General features: G+C 43.0%; 1 protein-coding gene across 3 annotated transcripts; it reads right to left on the bottom strand.

The window, feature by feature from the left end:
• LRRN1 (leucine rich repeat neuronal 1) lies at positions 1–22,895 on the bottom strand. 3 transcript variants are annotated; one of them, XR_009726786.1, is made up of 3 exons: positions 22,723–22,895; positions 739–7,186; positions 1–389 (listed from the first exon to the last, which is right to left on the bottom strand). XR_009726786.1 is itself a non-coding variant. In XM_061362134.1 (2 exons), exon 2 carries the CDS (start codon positions 6,957–6,959, stop codon positions 4,809–4,811), a length of 2,151 nt encoding a protein of 716 aa, XP_061218118.1. In that variant the 5' UTR covers positions 6,960–7,186; positions 22,723–22,895; the 3' UTR covers positions 1–4,808. The 3 variants fall into 3 exon arrangements, 1 of the variants encoding a protein (XP_061218118.1); XR_009726787.1 differs by having other exon boundaries at positions 1–1,321; positions 3,149–7,186; XM_061362134.1 differs by having other exon boundaries at positions 1–7,186.
• Between the last annotated feature and the right edge of the window lie 1,531 nt (positions 22,896–24,426).

The raw sequence follows: 24,426 nt of genomic DNA, 5'->3' as shown, positions 1-24,426 counted from the left end.
TTCCAGATTTTCCAAAGTATTTATTTTCATGTATTTCAAAACCTGTTGTTATGATGCTTTTATTATGACTCAGCATTCCTTTGGTCTACTTGACATAAATATACAATAGTACAAATTATAGGGTAAATCTTTACCTTACTTAAAAGAAAACTTAAGTCTTTTGTTGTTTTCATACAAGTAGAAAACAGGGTCATCATGTGCTCAGGAATAAAGGCGGATAGATAACTGAAGCAGAGACATGGGAAGACATTCAGGGGCTTTACTAAGTGGAAGCACTGTGCCACAGCAGTGATTGGGGAGGCAGCAGGGACCCGCTGCCTGCTGAATCGCATCCCTGATCTGACTCTTACTGACAGCCAACAGCATCTGAGGTCTCCAAAGGGAAACGGCTGAAAGAAAAACAGGGTAAGAATCAGGTGAAGGGGAAAAGGTTGGTAGAGAAAACAGGTAGCTGTGAAGTTAAATACAAATTAAGGCCTTCAGTGTAACCTCTTGAGATCTCACGATGACCAAGGCTGCAAAGGATTTGCCCTTGAACAGGAGAAGGGTATGAGGCAGGGTGAGACCAGGGGAAGGCTGACTGAAGAGCAGATGTACAGGAGAGAGGGTGGATACAAGCTTTCAACTGTAAGATACTGCAATAGTGGGAACGAGCAGAAAAGGAGAAGACTAAAAGGTGGATGGTTCAGGGAAAACAGAAAATATTCCCTTCTGTATGACACTGCAAAGAAATGTTACCTAGGGGGGTTGGCAGCAGTAGGTAGTATCTTCTTTTGCCGGTATTTCAAGGAGGTCTCTGTGTTAACAGCATTTGATATCCCCCACTCAGGCACTCTGGGTTTTCCTGAACAAAGTTCAATGGTAGCACGTTCACCTGCCCTTCAGCCTTGTGCTTTCTATAGCTGCTGGGGCTGCAGCAGTTGTGCTCTCAGCATGGTGAGCATGGGAAGACAAATTCCAGTTGCAGCAGAAATTCATGGCATTCGCTTCGGTGGTGGCAACAGAGTCACAGTGTAACAAACAGCTACTCCTGATGTGTTGGGTGAGTTGTGAAACGGCTCCTTCCAGCACTGGTCCCAGGTGCCTGTGTGCTTTTCCACCATGATTTGCCCTCTGTGCATGTGTCCGTCACGATGCTTTCCAGGATGGTGAGGTGTTTAGGAGATATGCTCCAAGTGAACCCTGTTTCCATACAGGGTGCATTGGCAGTACTGCAGAAGTAGTCCCAGCTGCTCATCCCACTTAATTTCAGGAGTTTCATTGCAGTGGTTTGTCCTCAGTCTTATTTTCAAAGTTGCCAGCACAAAGCAAATGGAGTTACCTAATTTGGGCAAAAAGATGCTCTTTTTATCACTTAGATCCCACCTGGCCAGTGACAATAGGGCAAGTTTATGCCCTTCTCACTGGATCTCAGTTTTGCTGACCTGTTTCCAGTTTTAACCCATTTGTGAAACCAGTGGTCCAAGCTGTTGGCCTTTTCATACCCTTCTTTTAGTAGCTAAATGAGCATGTATTCAGAAGGCAGGGCTGGAGGGCAGACCATAGGTCTGTGAAAGCATCAGTGTATTTGTGCACTTTATTCCAAGACCACAACTAATAGGAGTCTTGGTTCATGGGTGAAAATACCCTCTCTCAATCGAATAGGATGTTATGACTTTGATGAGGAAATGAAAAGTGAATTTAGCTGGAATACTGCATACCACATTTGAGTGAGCTATTTACTCTTCAGGGGACTGAAATATTTTATTATTGGGCAACCAAGTGGAAGTAACACTGCAGTTTAGTTGTGTATGAAATATCTACTCTTACACAGCATTTCTAAACTGTTAGTCAAATGAAAGTTAACAGTGGGTTTTCCCCTACTGTTTTTAAAGTGGTCAATCTCAGTCTCTGATTCTCAGCAAACTGGGGATGTTGTTTTGTCTTCAGTGAGTAGCAGATGCAAATACATCTTGAAGGCAATTAGAGTAGTTTTATTTTTGCTTACAATGAACTGCAAGCACAAAATGGGCAGCCCAAGGTTGAAGGTTATTTGCTGAGATTATATGCCACATGTGATTCATCTTTGGCCCACTTCTTTTGATTTTATTAGCAAAACTTTAAATTTCCAGGGGATCTCTACAGTATTCTCAGGGGTCAGATGACAGGGCTGAAAATACTTCTCACTGGTGGCTGTGTGAGCAGAATACACTGTGTTAACTAGATGCTGTTCAGGTAACCTGCATCCCTCTCTTGGAGTCCCAGCAACATCAGCTACCCTGAAATACTGTACATCAGCACATCCTGGAGAAGTGCATGGCAGGCCATTTCCTCCTGCTGTTTTTCAACAGCATTGCTCTGAACAGATAACAAATGACATAAAGCCCCCAAACAGGTCTGCAGGGAACAAAAGGCCTGTTATTTCCCCAGTGGAAAGGAACATGTTAAACACTGCTTTCCTTCCCGTACCCCCCAGCTACTGTTGGTGACTGCTGATCAAACTCAGGAGTGCTGCTTTGTTCTCCTTCTCAGTGTCCTTTACTCTGGAAAAAGTAGAGTGAATCTTCACTGCAAAGGAGATCTCAGTTTTAATTCAGCATGCCTGCTGTAATAATAAAGGCAGTTTTAAGGAGAGATAGCATATAGACAAGATTATAATTATTGCTCTGAAGCTCTTCTGGAGAAGAGGAGGAAATTTCCCATTAACATTAAAAACAAATACAGGAGAAGGTGACAAATAAATGCTTCCACTACGGTACTTCTCCATGATCAAGACACTTGCCTAATCCCAACATCTAATTGTCATATGATTAAAAACGTATTTGATCTCATGAATATATAAAAGATTGTGTGTAGCAGCATAAAGTACTTGATTTAAATGCATAATTAATAGTTTCATTTAGCTTTATATTGAAATGCAAGATCAACAAGGCATGTATCCAAGAGATGTACTGAAGTTTTTGCACCAAAGCAGCTTTTTAGTGAAACTATGCTGATAACTCTTTCACTTTTAGACAGTTATCTGAAGGGGAAAAAGAAGTCTGAAGCTCTCTTCAGAAGTTGGGGCGGGGGGGGGGGGAATCTTTGATATATTTGAGAAGCCAGTGAGATAAAAACTTCAAACAATCCCAAAGCACATCCACTACTTTAACAATTAACTTTTACTTACCAAGAAGGTATTTGGGATGTAAAAACATTTAAAAAGTGGTCATAGAGCATAGAAAAATCTGTGCTTGGTGATTAGTATTTGGCGTAAGTGTAACTCAGGAGAAACCCACCCTGCCTGTGACTCGTGTGCAGTCTCTGGAGAACTTCATGGGTTCAGAAAAGACAACGTACAAAGCTTCTGTAGGTTCAGCTGTAAATTATGCCTTTATATTATACCCAGTGCACACATAGAAACACCACCACTTTCTGAGTTCTGCAGTCGGACCATATTAATTCCATAAAATATCTAGAGTACTGGTTAATTTTAAGCCTATAAAAAAATACAGTTCAGTAGTGGAGCCAAACATAGTACTTTTTGTTAGTTTTAACCATCTTGAGTTCTACTTTTGAAGGAATATTAATCCAATTCACTTTTTCTTTTTTAAAGTATATTCCAGGATTCAACTGTTTGATTTCAGTTTGGTAGCACTGAGTTGTTTCCCTTGTCCTCACTGATTGTAATGACAGGTAACGTCAGCTTCATTTTTATCTTAGCTCAGAATATAAACACAAAAGTGTACAAAAAGGAAGATGTTTTGTTACACACTTCTGGAATTATTTTTGATGTTTATCTTATGCCAAACAGTTTTGATTCTGCATGTGATAGATACAGATACATATGTCTGATTAAACTGTTTTCAGCATTTTGCATTTAGTGTAGAGAAAACACTGGCATTAAAATAAATGCATACAAAAACCAACTGGAACTTTGTTGAAATGTAATTCCATCAAGAAAAAAAACCCACAATATTTTTATATAACATTTTGGATATATTTGATGTCAGAACATGATCACCAGTCAGACCAGTGACAGCTAAACCCAGTACATTGTTGTGACTTCTAAAATAAAAAAACAGAACAAAACTAAATTTATTATAGCTCTGCCTTCATTCAACACCATGTGTTGGTGATTTAAACACAACAAAACTCTAGTATTCTTCAAAAGTGTCTACTAAATAGAATAAAAAGAATAAGAGAACAATTAACATTTAGTCTGTTACATTAAAAAATTGGATGTACATATTCCTATTGCCTGTTAGCTTGACCTAAGCTTTTCTCAACTACTACAAAAATAAGAATAAAAAAAGAAAACCCATTGTTCAAAGTCAAAAACATTCAAATCAGTTGATACAACATTACAGTACAGTCAACTAACATCATTCAAGGTCTCATTTTCTCAGTGTATGAGTCCTTAGACCAGTGTTACAAACCTTGTTCAATGCAGTTTCCAAACTGTATGTTAGCACTGCAAGATACTGTAATCTACTGATGGCTTCGGAGGAATGGGGTTGTGCTACTTTTGGATCACAGGGTAACCCCAGCCTCTCATTAATCGTATTCAGCACTGTAGTTAGACCAGCATTAAGTTTAGCACAATAACTAAAAAAAAAAACAGGAGGAAAAAGAAAGGAAACCAGGATTGGAAGCCAGGTGAAGCTGCCATTTGTGTCAGACAATTGCGATACGCTATACTAAAAAATCCTGAAATATCCACCTGTCCTCACTGCTCTGCCACGAACTAGCAAAGTCAAAAATACAAAAGTCTTCAACTTCTCATTTTTGCAGAATAAAGCAAAAAAGTCTTTGTGCTCCTTACTACCAGAAGCAAAATATCCTCTGAGTTACCACATGTAATAGCTTCTGGATGTGTCGACTTGGGTTGGCTTGGTCTCTGCAGAACCATCCTTGTCTTTTTCACTGTCACCTTCCCAGAGATTAATAAGTGGAGGGTAGAGCTCGTTCAGGGGGATTGAAGAGGTCTTTTGCATATATTTTTTCAATGAGTGGTGGTAGTTTTTTCTCTTAAATCGTTTTGCAATATAAACAGAAATGGAGGCGAGGCTGATGACAGCAAACATGGACCCCATTACTGCTGCGAGGGCAGTGCTGGTCTCTTGGTCTGAAATATCTAGCGCAAAAGCTGCGTTTTTTGTTGTAACATTAACACAGGACTTCTGTGTTTGCTGATGGATGTTTGACACAGTTAGACACACTTCATAATCTGTAGATGGTTGTAAATGTGTGAGGTTATATTCATGTACATCAACTGGGACCCTAGCAGTGTATGTGATGTGAGGGTTGTCGATCTTCATAGTGGCTGATGACCACTTTAAATTGGAAGTCATAACATTGGAATTAACTTTCCAAGAAACTAAGATGGAATGTGATTCCGCTTGCTTGACGAAGATTTTCAGAACCTGGGTACCATCCAGAAGCGTTCCGTTCACCCGGATAGTAGCGACCCTTGTGTCAGCCCCTTCTACGTTTTGAGCAACGCAGGTGTATCTCCCGGAGTCTTCAACCTGGACATTAGAGATTTCCAAGGTGCCCTCACTGCTCAGCTTGTATTTGTCAGACAGACTTTCGACAGTTACTTTATTGCCGAGAGGAGTGACCCAGTAAATTTCTGGCTCAGGTTCCGCCATGGCCCGACAGTCTAAAAACACTGTCATGCCAATGTCCAAGTTTAAGTGATTTGGAAAGGTCTCATGAGAGATCATTGGAAGACATTGTTCATTTGAATCCTGTATTAACACTTCCTTCACCTGCTGCCCTCTGTATTCTGGGGGCATAGCGCAAAACATGGACAGAGGTTCCATGAAACGGATATTGGTTTTGTTCGAGTTGATCCAGTGAATGACACAGTCACACCTGAGCGGGTTACTGTGGATACTGATCTCACGCAAGTTTGGAAGGGATTCCACTGTCTTTTGGTAGACTGCATTCAAGGCATTGTTGTTCAGCATCAAGCTCTCCAGGGCAGGAACATTGCGAAATGCCAAACGATGTATGTAAGACAGCTTTGGATTGTTGGTGGCTTCAAGCTTTGTAAGTTCAGGCAAGTTGTCAAGTGCGTACCTATCAACAGAAACGAGTTCTCCCATGTTATTGATTCCAAGCTCTTTCAATCTGAGCATGTTTTTAAAATCACCTTCCTGAATTTTATGAATCGGATTTTTGTTGAGATCCAGGAATTTTAAATTTGGGACTTTCTCAAGTGCAAGCTGAGGAACTTTTACCAATTTGTTGTCATAGAAGGAAAGACTTTCAAGACTATCCAAGCCTACTAAGGCATTGCCAGGAATGTCTGTGAGATACATACCTGCCAAAACTAAACTCCTTAAATTTGAGAGTGGTTTGAAATTCATATCTAGTATTCCAATCACTGGATTTTCTCCAATCATGAGAATCTCAAGGTTAGGAGTAGAATCAAACCAACGGCTGTCAATAACCTTTAATTTGTTGGAGTTGAGATGTAATCTCAAAAGGTTCTTCAGGCCAGAGAATGCATTTGCAGAAATGCTGCTGATCTGGTTGTGATTTATATATAGCTCTTGAAGATTGCAAAGGTCTTGCAAGCAGTAGTCAGTCATCTCCGTTATCTGGTTTTCCTCCAGGTGCAAAGTAGTAAGTTGACTGAGATTTGAGAGCCCCACATCTCTGATACTTGTGAAGTTATTTTGTGAAAAATCCAGTTCTGTTAAATTAAACAGCTGCTGGAGTTCATCTGTGGTCTTTGCAATGTTGTTGCTTTGTAACAGAAGGACTTGAGTGTCACTGGAAAGATTGCTGGGGATTTTTGTTAACCGAAGGTCATTGCAGTCAACTGTTGTGGCTTCCCTGTACGTCGACTGTGGTGTAAACCATGGCCTGATTTCACATACACAAAGCTGTGGACATTCGTTACTCTGCATGGAAGACTCAGTTAATGAATTCATTAGCAATTCTAGCACCAACTGGCAAACAGTTAAAGCAACTCTAACCTTCGCCATGCTGGTCAGTGAGTGAGTTCAACTCGCCAGCCCCTTTAAACAACAGCAGATCGAGAGGGTAATTGGTTTTCAGGCAGCAAATGTAAAGCTTAACGTGAAAGGCTTGGACATCCAGAAGGTGAAAAGATTGTTTTCAGAGTTTAGAGAAGACAAGAAATAGTCTTGAAGACTTTTAGCTCCTCCTCTGTGTTCCAGAATCTTCTGCAAACCAGTGTCTGAAGATGTTCCTGAAAACAGATCAGGGTATATGTTACGGTCATATCACGTACAGTTTATATATTATTTAATGTCTTCTTCCTTTAAAGAAAAATATCTGAAAACAATCATTATTTGTCTCTCCTAAAAAAAACCTGACCTGGTGTGGTTAAGTTATGTAGGGTTTGGAACTATCCTCTACTTGGGATTTACATGAGAAAACTCTCAAGTCAATGACTGTAACAATGTATGCAATGAGCTGAAAAGAAAACTTCTGGGTATCTTTCAATTCTACTCTGCAGTATTTGTTTGAATGGCATGAGAAATGCTAAAGATGGGGGATACGTTGGTGACTGCAGCCTAGGTTTCCAAGGACTGCTCAGAGCATCATCCTGATGGGAGGCAGGGTGTCATCGAGCTGTCTCAAGGCCCAAATTTCATGTGAGTGGAATTAAGTAAGGCTCAGGAAGATGTTGGCTTATAAATTTCAAGCTAAATATGTACAAACTTTGCCAAAATTCATCCGAGTTAATCAAATCAGTTCCAGATAGCAGCTTAGATTTAATCCAGCTAAGCACCAAACAGTAACAGTAAATTCGATTAAATTAATGTACTGTCTTATTTCAGCTTTGTCCTTCATTGTGCATCATGTGAATTGTTCATCACAATTCATATATTTTTAACCTGAAGTTATTCATGTAAGAGTAACTCAACAGTGTCCGAAAATCTGTTGTGTCATGGGTCTTTAATCTGAACTCTCTTTCAATCTAAACTCTCATCACGGAACAGTTTGTGTTGGAAGGGACCTCAAAGCTTATCCAGTTCCAACCCCTGCCACAAGCGGAGACACCTTCCACTAGAGCAGGTTGCTCCAAGCCCCTGTGTCCAACCTGGCCTTGAACACTGCCAGGGATGGGGCAGCCACAGCTTCTCTGGGCACCCTGTGCCAGCGCCTCAGCACCCTCACAGGGAATAACTGCCTAATGGCTAATCCAGATCTCCCCTCTGTCATGTTAAAGCCATTCCCCCTTGTCCTGTCCCTACATGCCCTTGTACAAAGTCCCTCCAGGTTTCTTGTCAGCCCCCTTTAGGCATTGGAAGGATTTTCTTGGTAAGATCTTTCTAGTTATCACTTTATTGAAAAAAATAAGCACCAGGAAACAGTTTTTTTATCTGCAAACCAATCTATTACTGCTGCTGTAAAAAGCATTTTTTGAGAGCTTCTGTTTGTGTATGTGTGAAATGTGCAATTCAGGCCTGTGCTGTTAAGTACAGGGGCTGCCTCTCCTTCCATTTGGAAGCATGTTGTTTCGGTGGTGGCGACACTGCGTGAACTGATTTCCTCCATCCAGTGCTCATGGTGGTGATTTAACATGCCTGTATTTCTCTTGGCTTGTTGTGCACATCAGTATTGGCAGATAAAGTACACCTTTGCAGTATCTGACAGTGAAGGTTAAGCAGATTAGTGCACGTGTCCAACAAGCTTTGAATTAAATACAAAGTGTTCACTAGCAAGGCATGTGACAAATCTGAGCAAGGATTTAAAAAGCAGACCTATTGAAATTCGAGGTGACACCACAAAGCTCATGCTCTAATGATTGTATCTTTTTCAATTGGAAAGGAGGGAGGCCTCAATCTAGTCAAATCCTACAAAAGACATCACTATATAAAATAATAAAACTAAATACAGCTTTTAAACAAAGTTTCAAAATAGTCTTGTGCATAGTGGTGACAGGAATGCCATTTTCCGATGTTCTTACTTCAAAATCTTATCAGCATATTAAATAATGAAATTACAGTATTTTAGTTCAGAGTATAATATAATGCTATATGTATATATGTGTTATAAGTAGAACACATCAATAGTGTTTTTATTTTAGCATGCTGTTATCTGTTCTGTGGTTGTATGTTGAAGTTGGCCAGAAAGTACTTGACCCTGTTGAGTTAGGTACTCTCTCTGGTAGCTGAGACATGGATGAGAGCTGAGAAGAGCTTGCTGGAGGCAGAACAAGCAGATGCAGAACAAGTATTCCTTCTCACATCACTTTCAGCTGATGGAAAAATTAAATAAGGCATAAGTGCATTAAAGAAATAAATCCTAACGGCACCGTAATAATGAGGAGTATATTAACATAGAGTGATGGGGAGGCTGGAATAAACAGCTATGGTGACTTCAGTAGATGCTTCTCTCAGTGAGAAGATATTTGTAGCCGACCCAAACTAGACAGTTCTGGGAATACTGGAGATCTGAAGTTTAACTGATGTAATTCCAGACATTTGAAATTACAGCATTTGCCAGTTAATGATGCAGGTAGGGGTCTCACCCTGTAACAGTTTTAGACCAGTTCTGGAGGTGCCATAAGCCGCTGTCACTCAGGGGCGCTTCCTTGCAGAGAGAGGGAGATGTCTCTGGTCCTGTTGTACAACGTGGCTCAGAAAGGAGCAGCACCATCGAAGGCAGCAGATGCCGCTACCAGAGGCAATACTGCTTCTAATGTTCATGCCTTTGGGTCCCTCCTGTAACTTTTTTCTAAGCAGATGAAGAGAAATAAGTCCATGGCTTATAAAGGTATGAGCCCTGATGGTGGTTTGGTACTGATTCTGATGTACATGAGGAATCATGTAATGCTTTAAAATTGAAACTGCCAAAAAAAGACTTCAAAGCTTCTTTAAAATATGTCAGAGCTCATCTAGATTTTGAAAAAAGTCAAATTCAATCCTTCCTTTGTTGAATATTTGCATCCTCTTACTTGGACATTACAGTCATTGCTCATCCTTGGTAAGAAGGCATTTCTGGTTGTATTGAATAGAGTTCTGGGGTTGCGATCACTGTGAACATACAATTTTACAAGTTACTAGTGATTCTTGCTCTTCTCTGGTTATTTTCTGCTGCAAATGGATTTAATTTTCTATAACTGGAAAATGTTCTTTAGAAATGACTTCCACATTTACTATCTCCCATCTCCCCCAGCCCAGGGCAGCTTGGATGAAGCTACAAGTGAAAAACCAGTGTATCAAAAAGTAAATGCCCATGTCTATTTTAGTGCTGTGCTTATGTGAATAGCAGCCCAGAGGTCACAGCTGGAGGGAAAACCTGAGTCATGGACTTTTGCTTTGGCTACTGCTTATGCTATAAAACCCCATCCATCTCTCTGATAAGAGCCAGAGAGGGGCAGCCGCTATTAGTGACAGTGCACTGCGGTTTTACAGAACTAAGTGGTTGGTTTGCTCTGCTCTTTGTATCTATGTATGATATGCTTGACCATCTCAGCACTCACGTTTGCAAGAAGCAGCTGCCAGTTCTCTGCCTCTGCTGAGCAGTCACCAACAGCCATACCTTCACCCGTGGATGTCTTCCCAGCTCTCCAGTTGGCAGAACTGGCTCCAGACACCTTCGTGTCCAAAGGAGTAAAAGAGTGCAACGTTTTCCACCACGTTTTTCAAATGTTAGACTCCTCAGATTCTCAAGCCCTATCTAGAATTATAATCACATCTTTCCTCACAAGAACTAGACCAGATATGTCATGTGGCAATTTTTATTTTCTCTGTGGATAAGCTGGAGGACAACCAGATTTTGAAAACAAAATCTGTGACAGTACGTGGTTCCCAATGCATAATCACCAAACCCATGTGGATAAACAGGGAGTGGCTCCTGGGAAAGTTCCCAGCTCTCACTGGAAGCAGAGAGTCTGAATTGAGAATCTGAGTGTTACTGTGTGCCCCTTTCCTGCTTGGCATCTCAGCCTTTCACCCAGTGAGGTCCTTTTGTATTGTTTTTTGTATCTAAAATGACTACAGTATGCCCCTGGTAGACAAGTGCAGACCAAGTGAAAGACAAGACAGGGGAATCAGTTCAAAAGATTTTGGCTTTTGAAGGCCAGGGAGTTGTTTCTTATAGAAATACAAGTTCCCAGAGCAGGGGCAGAGCAGTAGCTCCAGGCTTTTTGGATTAGGGGAGAATATCAGACCTCAAAACCTCCCTTAGAACACAGTCATATCACAAAACACGTTTGTCTTCTGACAATGGTATTCAGTATGGGTCAGGACATTGCTGGTGGGCCTTTTGGTTCTGTGTTAGAGACTTCCTTTAAAAACACCAGGTGAGGAAACTTCCCCTGAACAGTAAGGTGTGGCAGGGAGGAAGAGATAAGGACAGCTTTTAGCATTCTCTGCCTTCTCTCCGATTCATTAAATTCATATTTGTTAGCATACCAAACCACAACACCACTCATAGCAGCCGTTAACTTGACACCACCAGAAATAATGGTTAATTTAATGCAAGAGATATGGAGGGAATTATTTACTAGTTGCTAAATAAATGCATTTTCCATGGGACCTCTCAGTACCCAGTGTATGAAGAAACCACATTCCTGTCAGTGAGCAAACCCACAGCAGATGTCTGGTATCTTGGCTTGTTTGTGTTTCTTGTGTGCAGGGAATGTGAGCACCCTTCCTGCGCTTCCCATCCTGGAAATGCAGGGGGGAGGTTTGTGTAAGGTTTCCCTTTCCAGCTAGGTTGTGAAAACTGCATAATATTGAGAATTTGTTTGGGCCAAGAAATCGTAATGGTGGGTATTTGGTTATGGAGCAGGAGATGCTTCATGTCAGCTTGCCTGTGGGGTGGAGAGAGGTGTGTGCTGGCAGCTACAGCTTGCTGAGGGCTGGCAAGACTTAGTCTAGTCATTCAGGCGCTCCAAAGAAAAAGTATATTTAAGTCCACCATGCAGTAAGAGAAGAATATGAAGAAACAGTAGTGAAATAGTGTTCATGAAAAGCATTCACAGTTAGTTAACTTGCCAACTAGACAAGGAACAGATATTCAACATTTTTTTTCTTGGTAATAGGAAGAAAAAGCGTTGTCACTTCCTTGACAGCTTCCTTGTCACTATTAACAATTGCTGAAAAAGAAACAATAGAGTTTGCACATGGATATTTGGATGTCTGTTTTGAAACAGCAATGCTACCACAGAAAATCTTCTCTCCCTACAGTTAATTGGTTCATTCTTGCAAAATTTCTTTCATGTTGCAAGTAGCATCAGCACAGATTTTGGTTGGCAGCCATATATACTAAGTGTGCCCAGGTAAAAGTTTGTGGGATCGGATACATGAAGCAAACTACCTCAGGCTAAACCAAGCAATTTATTTTGCACTTGCTGTGAGCTAGAAGCACACACTGATCCACAGAACTTACCCATCTCTCCACAGAAGTATTTGCATATATTGAGCCTAAGTAATGTAGCTAGTCTTTTGGAAAATTGTCTGTTGTGCTAATGTTCTGCTAATGACTTGCGCAGCTTTCTTGTTTTCCCATCATCATCGTTTGTGAAACTACTGCCATATAAACATCCTCTGTCATCAGTCAGTTCAGGAAAACTTACCCTGATTCAGGTGGGTCATTAGGAAAACACACATTATACAGCACAGCCACTCTGCCAAGGGATCTAGAGTCTACTGTTGTGACAGAGTATTACTGCCAAAGCGTAAGGAGGGGTGAAGCTTCAGCTGGAACAGAGTGATCAAGAAAACCAAATTCTGACTGGGATCAATACAAAGTGTTCCTCCATCATCAGGGAAAGGAGGAGCTTGTTTAGATACGGGATGCTGAAAGAGGTTGGCTTGGCTGATCTGGCAAAGAGCTAGCTGGAAGATCTGCTTACTATGGAAGTGATGCTAGAGGTGAATTGGCCTGTAATGAGCTCAGGCTGAGTTCATTAGTCAGTTAAGACAGTTTGACAAGTTTAAGAAAAGGTTGCTGTGTGTATGTTGGAGGTAGAAAGTGTCTAGCTTTACTTTTGAGTCTCAGTAAGGCCTTTGTAGTTCTATATCCACCCATCTTCTATAGAGAGAAACTAAGCTATTGATGTCAGACTGAAGGTGAACAATAACCTCTGATAGTGTCCTTTAGAAGAGAGAAGGGTATTGAAATACCACAACGCAAACACATACATGCACCCACTAAATCACACAAGCAAACACAACACAAAACCTGGTATAAAATGCTGTGTTACTAAGATCAAGGCTTCCTCCAGTCAAGAGCATCAGTGACCTTGTACAGCGTTGAGAAAGAGGCAGGGCTTGGACTTTGAGTCCATTTAGAGAAATACTGAGGAATTGGCTTGATAGTAAGCCTTTTGTGTTGAGGCTTTAAAAGTCTCTGATGTCATCAGGATATAAGCTATTTACAAGCCTGAATTGTGTAAAATACAGAAAATTCAGCCTGAAAATGATGTGAGTCAGTTGAAAGAGCATACCAAAATCTGAAACTGGGAGCTTGTTATTAAAAGCAAAGAGAAAAACAAGGGCCTATAGGACATGTAATAATGCTATAAAGCTTCAAAACACATCCTCAGGGATTTATATATTTAAGCTTTGGAGTTTTTTTCCATGCAAATAACACCTACTTTTTGTTCTTGTCTATATACACATTCCATCAAAATAAATTCAGTGTTTAATTTTAGGGAAAGCTCTGGTGGGAATGTGATTTGCTGTATTTCAAGCCAACCTTAGCATGCTTTATCTGTGTTCTTTTGAAAAATACTACTCTTATCTCCGCAGAAGAAATTCAAAGAGCATCCTATTCATAATGCCTGTGCTGCAGGAACAGCATATTACATCTTACAAATTTGCAATTTATTGGGGTTTATTCTTAAGACTTGCATCTGATACGGTGGTTTTCATTAAAATATTAAAGTATGTTTGCAGGAGAGAGAAGAATTATTTTCATTCAGACACTGATCTCAAGTACAAGAGGCTAGATACCATGCAGAGTACAGCTACTGTGTATTGATGGCCCATCAAATCAACCATGGAATTGCAATCCAGCTTCTGTCATCTGTTTGAAAATCTCTTACAAATTACCATTAACAAGTCATATTAGAAACATCAGGAATAATAAGTGCTTTCTAAAAAGTGGGTTGTCAAATTATATAGTCTATTTAAATGTAAACCTTTTACAAGTCTTGAAAACCTGAAAGGCAAGATACGTTTGTACAGTAGTAATAGTCTTACACTATAAACCCAACTTATTATCTGCTTTCTTACTACATTTATTTTCATAGAATAGATTAATCTTGGGACAATATGGGCTGGTTGTTTCGGTGCCGATGACTTTAGTTTTCGTGTCCTGCTACACAGGGTTTGTCCCTCTTCAGTGCGGAGGCAGTACTAAAGCTTTTCTTTCATTAGATGGAGAAAAATCACATCTGTGATCATTATTCTCATTTCATGTAATTACCAGATAGAATTATTTGACTAGATCAGCTTTCCTAACAGCCAACCAAGTAACTTCCATTGTTGGGTTAAAAGCCAGTTTCATGAGACCTTCCTTGCAGCTCTTCCCTTCTGCAACCAACTGCATCTGGATGGGGGACAGGCCTCTGGGGCTATCCTTTCATTTCCACCTGTAAATGCTGTTATGCATTCACACCCTTCAGTATATTTTAAATGTGAGGGAGAATTTAAACCCAATTGGTTTCAGCTTGTACAGTGTCTAAAATCTATACTAAAATAATAACTAATTTTAGAAGACCTATTCCAACTATTTTTTGCATTTAGTCTATCTGCTAGCTGAAGAATGAAAGAGGACCAAGACTAAAGAAATACTGCTTCATCTTCTAATCATATTTAAAAAACAGAAATGGAATTCAGTCTTGGCATGCTTGGGAACTTAGAATCACATGGAGGGATTCAAACATCTTACCCATGAGGGCACCCACCTCATGAGAATTTAATACAAGAACAACTCAAATAGCAAGAAACAGATTATCTATCTGAATCAGTACAGCTTAAATGACAATCAAAGAGGGAAAAAAAGAGAAATAGCTCTAGAAGAGGAACAAGGTCATTAAGATTGTGTTGGATTTTGAGCAGAATCTTCTTTTTGGTTTTTGACTACTCTGAGAGCCAAGGCAGCTTTGCCAGTGGACGTAAAGTGTTAATAATAATGAAGTAAGGAGCAGATGAAACGTATTTTTAACCACAAGAAATATGGATGCCAGAATTCCACAGGATTTTCATGAAGCAACAGAAAATCCTCTTCCTCTCCTTTTTGCTGACTGCCTTTCTGGCAGTGTGATTATTTTGCTTCCTACACAGTTCTAGATCAAACTCCAGTTTTATGAGTCATTCAGGATCCCCCACAGTTGGGATAGACCCTGGTGTGTAAGAAGTTGTTACTACCAGAACGGATGCCAAAACATTCTGTGCTAGAGATGGTAACCAATAAATAAAAAATTAAATGAGTCAGTATCTCAGTATGTATTTATAAAGGCAGCATAACAGCACTGGCTATAGGAAACACACAGGACTTGTTATTAAAAAATGCATGTACATCTGTGTGTGTATAGATATGTAATAAGCCAGCCAGTTGTATATCTTCAAGCAAGAAAAGAAAGTTATTTTCTGGCCCTTGTTACACTCTACTTTAATAATTCCATTTCCTGTGGCTGTACTATGTGTTTTCCATTATTAGTGAATAAGTATTAAACTGTGTTTTACTGTTAGCCTACAACTACCTGTAGCTGTAGCCTACAAAAACCTGTGCCATTTATGCATGTAGCATGCTTATACAGATCTTCAGCCCTTAGCATAAGAGAGTCTTACTGATTTTTTTTCTAGGAGTTACAGCCTTGCAAGATTAAATTCTTTTTTTCTGAGCTCCATTCACATGTAAATGTCAATAAAACCATGTATTGAATTGACTGATACAGACACATCTTACTGCTCACTCAGGGCTGTGAACGCACCAACAATAAAGTAAATGGATTTATCATGGGAAGTGCTAGGATCTAACAGAAAGGCTGTTGGCATCAAGACAAAGATTTGGAACTCAACCAAGCTGAGACAGGATAGAAGTAATTCCATTAAGTGGCCAGAGAGTTGGGTTTGGTACTGCTCTGACCTAAGGCTTTACTCTGATCTAAGAAAAAAGTTACTTTCTCTCCATTAGATATTGGGTATTATGTGACCTCACCAGCCCTTTTCACAAGTTTTTCTGCACTTTTGAGTGGGCTTCTATAGGAAGTTCTGTAATTGTTCTGAAGACCTCCTCCTTCCACTCACAATTGATAACCCATTACACTGGGCTGAGAAAACACGTACTTTATGGAGTATGTTTTCCATCCTTAGTTCATTCTAAAACTGGTTTAGTATTGTGTGGAACATGGAGCAGGTCATCTGCATGTCAGCAGGAAAGGAAGGCTTGTTCAGCTGAGAACAGTGAAAATGCTGGTAGCCCATATTTAGCTATTTCTCTTTATCTCGAGTATCACATTTTGAAACTAACTTTGTTTCATGCAGAAGACAGATCACAATCCTGCTTTGCGAAGTTCATGAGATGAAGAGAAACAGAGGGAATCCATCATGTTTAATGTATGTTTAAGAACAGACCTAGAAATTGTTCTCAAGCTTTAGTCCTCAGTCTTGCCATGGCAAAGTCAGCAGTTCTTCCATAGATGGGTTTATTTCATTAGTGCTTGCAAAACATCAAGTCCTAAAATTGCTGCCTATTGCAGAACACATAGGAGACGTTATTTCTCTCACAATTGATGTTTCCTAGATAAAGTCTTTACCTAATGATGATGATTCTTTTGGGGACAGTGATCTTTAATTTGTATATACTAGACTTCTTTCACTTTAAGGAGGCAGAAAGATAAAGGAAAACCTATTTGTCACTGGATTTATAAAGAACACTTACCTTGTTTTACGTGGTGCCTTACACTATGATAAAACCATTTTAAAGACCTGTTTTCAAGCAGCTATTTAAAAACTTCTTCTGCAACTGGTTCACTTAACTGGTGGTTTGTCTCTGGATAAAACAAGTTACTTTTGCCCATTATGAGCAGGGGATCTTTGTAATTATCAATATTTACTCTATTTCTGTTAGAATGATGGATCATCTGTAATTTGAAAATTTAGCAAAGCCAATCAGTAGCTCATCTGCATGCTGGTAATTACATGCAGCACATTAGCAAGGTATGCATTTACCAGGTATTTTTGGACTTGCTTAATCAAATAAATTATATGATGCGTGAAATAACAGAAAATACAGGATTCACTACATCGATGATAAATACTTTCAAGTTACAAAAAGACAGTCCAAACTTTGAGTCATATTCTATAAGAAAAAACCCAAACCCAGCAGACCACCAAAGCACAACATAAAATGCTGTTTTACCAGGTTTGAACAAGCTGAGTAATTCTCTCCAAAAAGCTTCCATGTGGTTTTCAGAAGTTACTTGATTCATCACTGTGTGGCTGGCCAAACCCTGAAAACTACAGAAAATCTGGGCTTAGTCCAAGTGGACCAAGTTTTTGGACCACATGGGGGGTTTGACTGCCCAGGGAGCTGAATGGAAGCTGAGGTGCCCTCTGCAGAGCTCATCCTGCTGCTGCAGCTGGGGGTTAGTCAGTTTAGTGTGAATCCAGTCTTTACATGAAGACGGACTCTAAAGATCACATTTTTCTTAATGACTGAAGTTACATCAACCATACAAAAAGTTGTTATAAATCCAATAACCTCATGCATTGAGGAGTGTGTGACACATCAGACTCCAGACCTCCTGCTTCTCTACAAAAGCAACTCCTTAGAGATGATGCAAGTGACTCCCAGCTGATGATGCTGGTCCCAAAAGTGGGGAAACTTCCCTGCTGGTGATCCCTGGGAAATGGGGCTGTGCTGTCCCACCGGGACGCAGGCAGGGCAGTGGTAGACCCCACTGTAGGCCTATTCCTGGAGCATCATGCATAAAGAGCAGCACACACCCTGACACCAGCCTAGGGTTTTGCTGCCTTCTGACATAAGAGCCCTCTCCGCACACTGCCCATCCCTGCTTCCTCCCCTGCCTCATGGGACATGGCTGATGCAGGTGAGGGGCTGCACCTCACCTCACCGTTGGTGGGAACATCTTGCTGCCATCCTGGCATTCAGTAACACTGGAGTAACCAGAAAAATGCAAACCCTGCCAGATACCTTGAGGGGGGCTTGGCTTCAAAAAGCGGTTGGGACTCCTGCTCTAATCAAAGGTGACAGATGGATAAATTGCTGGAATCATCAGTTTGTTAAATTAAATACCTGGAAACAAGATGCTGACAATCTCTAGAATTTCTAAGCAAAACCCATGAGCAATCCTTGCCTCCAGTGTTAAATGGACCCCTTCAGTTTGTGAAGTGGCAAGGGAAAATACTGCCCAGTGTTACCACAGAGGACTAAAGGGCAGTAGCTTAGGTGAGAGAATTACACAGCAAGACCGCAGTACCCAATAAAATAAGGGAAGGAGCTGTTTCTCTACAGCACTTTTATAACTCCTGGTCGTTCTCAGTACAGCATCCTGTTAAATATTTCAAGGCTGTTACTTACAATTGCTTTACCCTGTTGTTCTTTAAGTTAAGAAGAAAAAAGCAGTAGGTATCCGCTCCATCTCAGATTTGACCTTTAGAAACTGTGGTCCGTGTGAAAACTAGACCCTGTTCCTTTGATAATTCAGCCAGCTGGAAGTCAAGAAAATGCTGGCTTGTATCACCAGATGAAGATCTTATGAATTAGAAGATGAAGGAAAAAACCATTTTGCAGTAGAATTTAAGAACAGAGTCTAATTCTGTTCCCACTGATGCCAAAGACTTCTGCTGCCTTCAACAGGAGGGGAATTAGGCCAATCCAAAATAGGCCAATCCAGTATTTTCCTTCAGTGCCGTACGCAGAAAAATGAAAGACAGCATCTAAATAGCAAAACAAATTTGAGTAAAGTTGCAGGGCTTTAAGCAGCAAGGAGGTAAGAGAATGTGGTGTACTAGGACTTTAATCTAGGTGCCTCTTAAACCTGCATGGAGGCATGTTCTGTTCCTGACCTTATAAAGTCCACTAGCACAGGGCTTAACTACTCAGCTACAGGAAAAGAATGAGACTGGGAAAGTCACTGACTAAACTCAAGCACTTGTAGTAGACTCAGTAGACCTGTTTCTTATCAAAGGACTACTTTGATTTCTCTTTGCAGAATTTAAGTACTCCCAACTCTTAGAGAAACACTATTATTTGCTGCTTTTATGATATACCAACAAAACCAGTCTCTAATCCAGCTCCATGATTTTCTTTACTCTTGCCCATCTTCCCTCCTGTAGCGGGTATGCATTAACTGAAGAGAGAAAACAGAGTGTGAGAATACTTTTCAGTGCTCTTTCTTGGATTTGTGCAGGTGCTCCTGATGGAGCAGGCATGGTGGGGACTGGCTCTGCTCCTCGGGAACCCAACAGGCATTGCCAACCTGCCTGACACAACCAGGAGAAAAACTAGCTTGACTCCAAAGTTCTGTTTTGTGGAGACCTTGCTGTGCTGAGAGTTATTTCTAAGATGTGGTTTGTATTTGCCACAGCATTTAAAGCCAGACCCTGCTAATAACTTAAATGCTCTTGACTGGAGCTTGGAATTTATGGTTCCTGGGAGCATCATGCATCTCCCACAGTGGCATTTCCAACTGGGAGAAGATGCAAAAATCAGCTGTCGTGAGGCTGAAATGCGGGTTCCCTGTTAATTAGCATTATATAAACAGATAGGAGGAGAAATGGATTTATGTCCTTCCAAAAACTTTACATAGATTTTCTTCAGTCCTGAGTCTCCAAAATGTCTGCCAGGAAAAAATCTGGAGCTTGGCAGGATGAAGCCTCACACGTGTATTGTTCGTGTAACTATGGTAACCTACAAATGCCACCAGTGTTTCCATTTCATACACAAATGAGGGGACAGCTGTGGAGCCCACATGTCTGCCAATGGAATAATCTATGGGAGCTAGGATGGCTTGGTCAGAAAATTACAACTCATTTATATTAATCAGGGCTGGCTTCAAAGAACAGCCTCCTCCATAGTTACGAAGTGAGAAGGAAAAGAAAGTGATTTTTGTTTCTGAAAACGCTTGGCTCTTCAGCAAGTGTTTTCAGCACCTTGAGACTTTGCTGGTTGAAAAAAATAAAGAGATGCTGCCAACAGCAAGTGCTCTTCTAGAACCATCACTGAACTTTTCTATGCTTTTGTCTGTTGCTGATGCCTGATCCGACTCTGAGCCTAACACAAAGCCCAGCCTGGGACCAGGCGTGCTCCGAGGCGTTTGCCTGGGGAAGCAGCAGTTCCAAGAGAGGCAGAAATAACGTGGCACAGGGATCTCACCCATCTACCAAAATGAAAAAACCTTACTGACTCACTCAGATCATTAACAGAAATTAAAACTTCAGAACAATTCATACAAGAAATTAAATAATAAATATTGTTTAAATAAACTCCTTCTTGTTGGGGATGATATAAACTCCAACAAAAAAAAATCCATACACTCAATAATGCAAGCAAATTACGTTTTCAGTACATGTTACACTATGCAAGCTGCAGTACCAGTAATACTTGACTGGGTTACAATTCATCCCAAATGCTTTAAGTGTCCCTACAAACAAATCAGGAGGAGCTGATAGCAGCAGCCTGCTGATGGACGGATGCAATAGGAATACAGCAGGAATACAGCACGCTGAGCCGCAAAAGTTTTCCCTGGCTTCTGCAGTGCCACGATACTGTGTAGAAGTGAAACAAAAGGCTGCAGCATCACCTCCGCGTGGGCTGCCGCCGCACCGCATCCCAGCGGCTGTTCGGATTCCCTCAAGTACCGAGGAGTACTTTATAATAAGGTGATGAAAGCTTTAGCTAAGGCCAAGCTTTAAGTGATCACGTTTTCTCCACGAGTTGGAATCAAAAGACTGGCTTTAACGCAGGGCTCTTCTAGCATCCAAGCTTGATCTGTGCCTACGCCATCGTCTGAGCCCTGGTACACCAGACGGAGCAGAAGTTTGTTTTTGCAGTGTGATGCACTCAGCATTATTCACGCCAGTGAAGGGTTTCCATAGTTAAGCATTAAAAAGTTTTATCTTTTTATACAACTTGATGCAAAGACCTATTCCCTTAATAATCGGTAGTATTAATGATGTCTGTTTTAGCTGAACGGAAATTACTTGCTAGTTGTCACAGTAACTGGTCTATTTAAGTCCAAAATGCCTATGAGGATGTACGATTTTATAGGGACTACATACAGTTCTATTCAGAGAACTTTTTACCTGTCGAGGCACAAGTTAAACCACGTCTCTAGCACAGCCCGGGTTCACCAGTTTTGGGCTGCTGCAGTGTTTTGGGCGCAGGACACCTGGAGGCTGCCTGTTCAGAGACCCCAGGGGGGAAGAGGCTGCTGCCTGGTCTGGGGAGCTTCTTGCACTGGTTTCTCTCTCTCTCTGTGTCTGTCTTAATTTAAAGTCCAGCTTGCAAGACTTCTGGATATATTTTGGTGTGGCCTTTGGCCAGTGGTTGGGACTGGTTCAGCATGTGACTCCAGTCCTTCGAAGCCTCTGTGGTATTGCCTCACCTACATCTTAACTATTCTCCATAGGGGTTCACAGTCTTGTTCAGAAATGCCAACTCTGATTTACAGTGATCCTTTAAGCCTGTGAGAAAAAGGCTTAAAGGTTCACAAACTAGTTTTCATTGAGGAAATTCATTACTGGGAACTATCACGCAGCTCCAGGACAGAAACACAGGCACCCTGTGCGTGAGCCCCTGCCTCTGCATAACGTTATTTTCTACTTTCGGTGAGATTCTGTTACTTTTAATTCCGTCGCCGAACGGCACTAAATGACTTCAACCTCGCCGAACCAGCACTAAATGACTTGGGGGAGGAGGTGACATGGCAGGCCGACATCTGCCGCTCTCTCCCGGTGGGACGGAGCGGGCACGCTGCGCTCCCCCCTCTCTCACAGGCTTGACGAGCCCCCGCCGCTCAGCCCCTCCTCACCCGATAGCGGAGCCCCCCAAGGGGCCGCTCTGGGTGCCCCTCTCCTGCGCAAGGAAAGCGTTTGGACCGCAGCCGCCCCGCGCTGCTGGCGAGCGGCTCCCCGGAGCCCGCTCCCGGCCCCGCCGCGCCGCGCTGGGGGACGCAGGTGCGGAGCGGCCGCTCCGCGGACAACGACCCCGGCCCTCGGGGGACGGTGGCGGGGCCGCGGCGCTCACACTGCGCCTTTGTGCCGGTTTCTTAAGAGCCATTGTTCCTCTGAAGACTCCTTGTCTTCCAGACCCCGCCGGGTGAATGGAGGCGGCGAGACATCTGCCGCCGCCCGCCCCCATCTGCCCGCGGGGCCGAGCCCGGGAGCCGCTGGCCCCACCGCGCAGCCGGCCCGGCCCCCCGCAGGTACGGGGCCGCCACCGGGACACCGAGCGGCAGAGCTGGCCGGGAAACGGCAACCGACGCTGCAGCCCGGCCGTTCTGCGGTCCCGCCGTCCCCCGGGGTGCGGGCGAAGCGGCCCCAGCCCCGGCGAGGTACGAAATCGCCACCAGCAGCGGGAAACCTCGGTGCCCGCTGGAACTTCCCCGCCAGCGGCCGGGGACCGCCGGCTGCCCGGGGGGCGCGGCCGGTGCCGCAAACTTTGCTTCCATACAGCTCCGTGGCCAGGCCCCCGGGGATCGGCACCACCACACCGCTCCGCACCGCACCGCCCCGGAGCGGAGCGCCCCAGGGCCCGGCTCCCTCCCCCGAGTGCTGCGGAGGCACTTACCGGCGGCCGCGGAACGCTGCCCGAGCTCCCGCGTCTCCTCCCCCGGGGCTGCCCGCGGGGGGCGGCACATCCGCCGCTGCCGCGGTCCCGCCGCTCCGGGCTGCGGAGCGACGCGGCTCGGAAACGGGGCGGCGGGAGGCGGGATTCCTTCTTCCTTCCTCCCCTCCCTTCTCCCCTGGCTCCCCGGGAAGGCGGAACGGTGCGGATGGCCACAGTGCCAGTACCCGCTCTGTGCCGCCGCCGGCGCGCACCTGGGTAGGCGCCGCGGGTCAGCTGACGGGCTGCGCTCCCATTGGCCGGGCGGCGCCATCTGCGCGGGGCGGAGCGCGGGGCCACGCCCCCGCGGAGGGCGTCGCAGGTGCCGCGGTGCGGGTGCAGCGCTGCTGTGGGGCCATCGTTAGGTTTGAGAGTTAACAGCTCCTGAAGAGCATCGGCGGGGGAGTACCAGCCCCTTCCAGCGGCTGCTCAGAGTTATGCACACAGGGTGTGGGGTGAGCAATGCACACACTGCAGGCCGGTTTGGCTGACCTCATGAGGAGAGATGTCACTATCATGGTCCATAACACAGCATCCTGAGGCAGAGTGTGGACCCATTGGGCGATGCTGCCTGGTCACTTCCCACCAGCCCTTTGAATCCTGTTTCTGATTTTGTGCAGACTTCACTAGAAGTGACACTGTGGATCGAGGTGTCATGCCAAAGTACTGTGTGTTGCAGTGGCCTCCCAGGGACCCAACACTTGGGCGTCTGGCCTTTGTCGAGGGGCAGTGTGGTGGTGCAGCGCTGCTCGCAATGGTAGCTGTGGTACTGAAGTTATACCCTGCATGCTGGGATAAGCACAAGGCACTGCCAGTTGAAGCATTTAGAGATAGGGAAAATCTTCCTGTAATTAAGTGAAGCAGCATTACTCCGTGAAATTATGCTCACGTATCCTTTACACCTGCTTGAATGAGAGATTGATGAATTAGCTGGGAAAACAATGGGCTGTGACTTCCACCCTTAAAGTGATTTGTGCCTGAAGTCCAAGGATTTAACGCAGTCTGTGTAAGCCCTATATTCACCTTGCCATTCACTCCCAGTTTTCTGTCTTGGCTCTTTTTTTCAGTTATCTTCATTTGGAGCTACCACCATGCACATTTCCCTGCGTTTCCTTGTCCTCAGCTCAGTCTTTGACCACTTCACTGGCTGGATTCCTGCTGCTGTGCTGGAGATGTTCTGCAGCAGAGTGTCAGGGTATCATTCCTCCAGCATAAAGACTTGGATGCTGCCTTCAGGGGCTTCCCTCAGGTATCACAGCACGACACCCACACACTCACACAAGGGCACAATGCCCACAGAAATAAGGGTGCTCTGAGTACATATCCTCTGTTGGATACATCAGATCTTAAGAGCAAGCAGCCTGTGTTAGACAAGGAGTTTCTGACTGAACTTAACACCAAAGGCTGGCTGAAGTTAAGGTATGAAAGTCAGTCCTCGTGGCATATACCAAAGTGCTACCTCCTCAGGAAATTATTTCAGGAAGTGGTTTAACAGTTTTTAATGAGGAAGACCCTTAATAAGAGTTAACAAGAAGTTAAATACGTAGCAAATATCATCTTTAGTTAATGCTTCAGATTTCCTCCTGAGGCAATGAATTCTTTTTTCTGAAAGCCCAAAAGGTCATTTGGGTAACGTTAAAAGTGAAGTTTTTCACATTTAAGGAAATT

This window comes from Neopsephotus bourkii, unplaced genomic scaffold, assembly GCF_033783945.1.
Source record: "Neopsephotus bourkii isolate Nb327-2 ecotype Australia unplaced genomic scaffold, CSIRO-AGI_Nbou_v1 NB_1080, whole genome shotgun sequence".
Classification (NCBI taxonomy): Eukaryota; Metazoa; Chordata; class Aves; order Psittaciformes; family Psittacidae; genus Neopsephotus; species Neopsephotus bourkii.
This window is presented reverse-complemented; position numbering and strand designations above follow the sequence as displayed.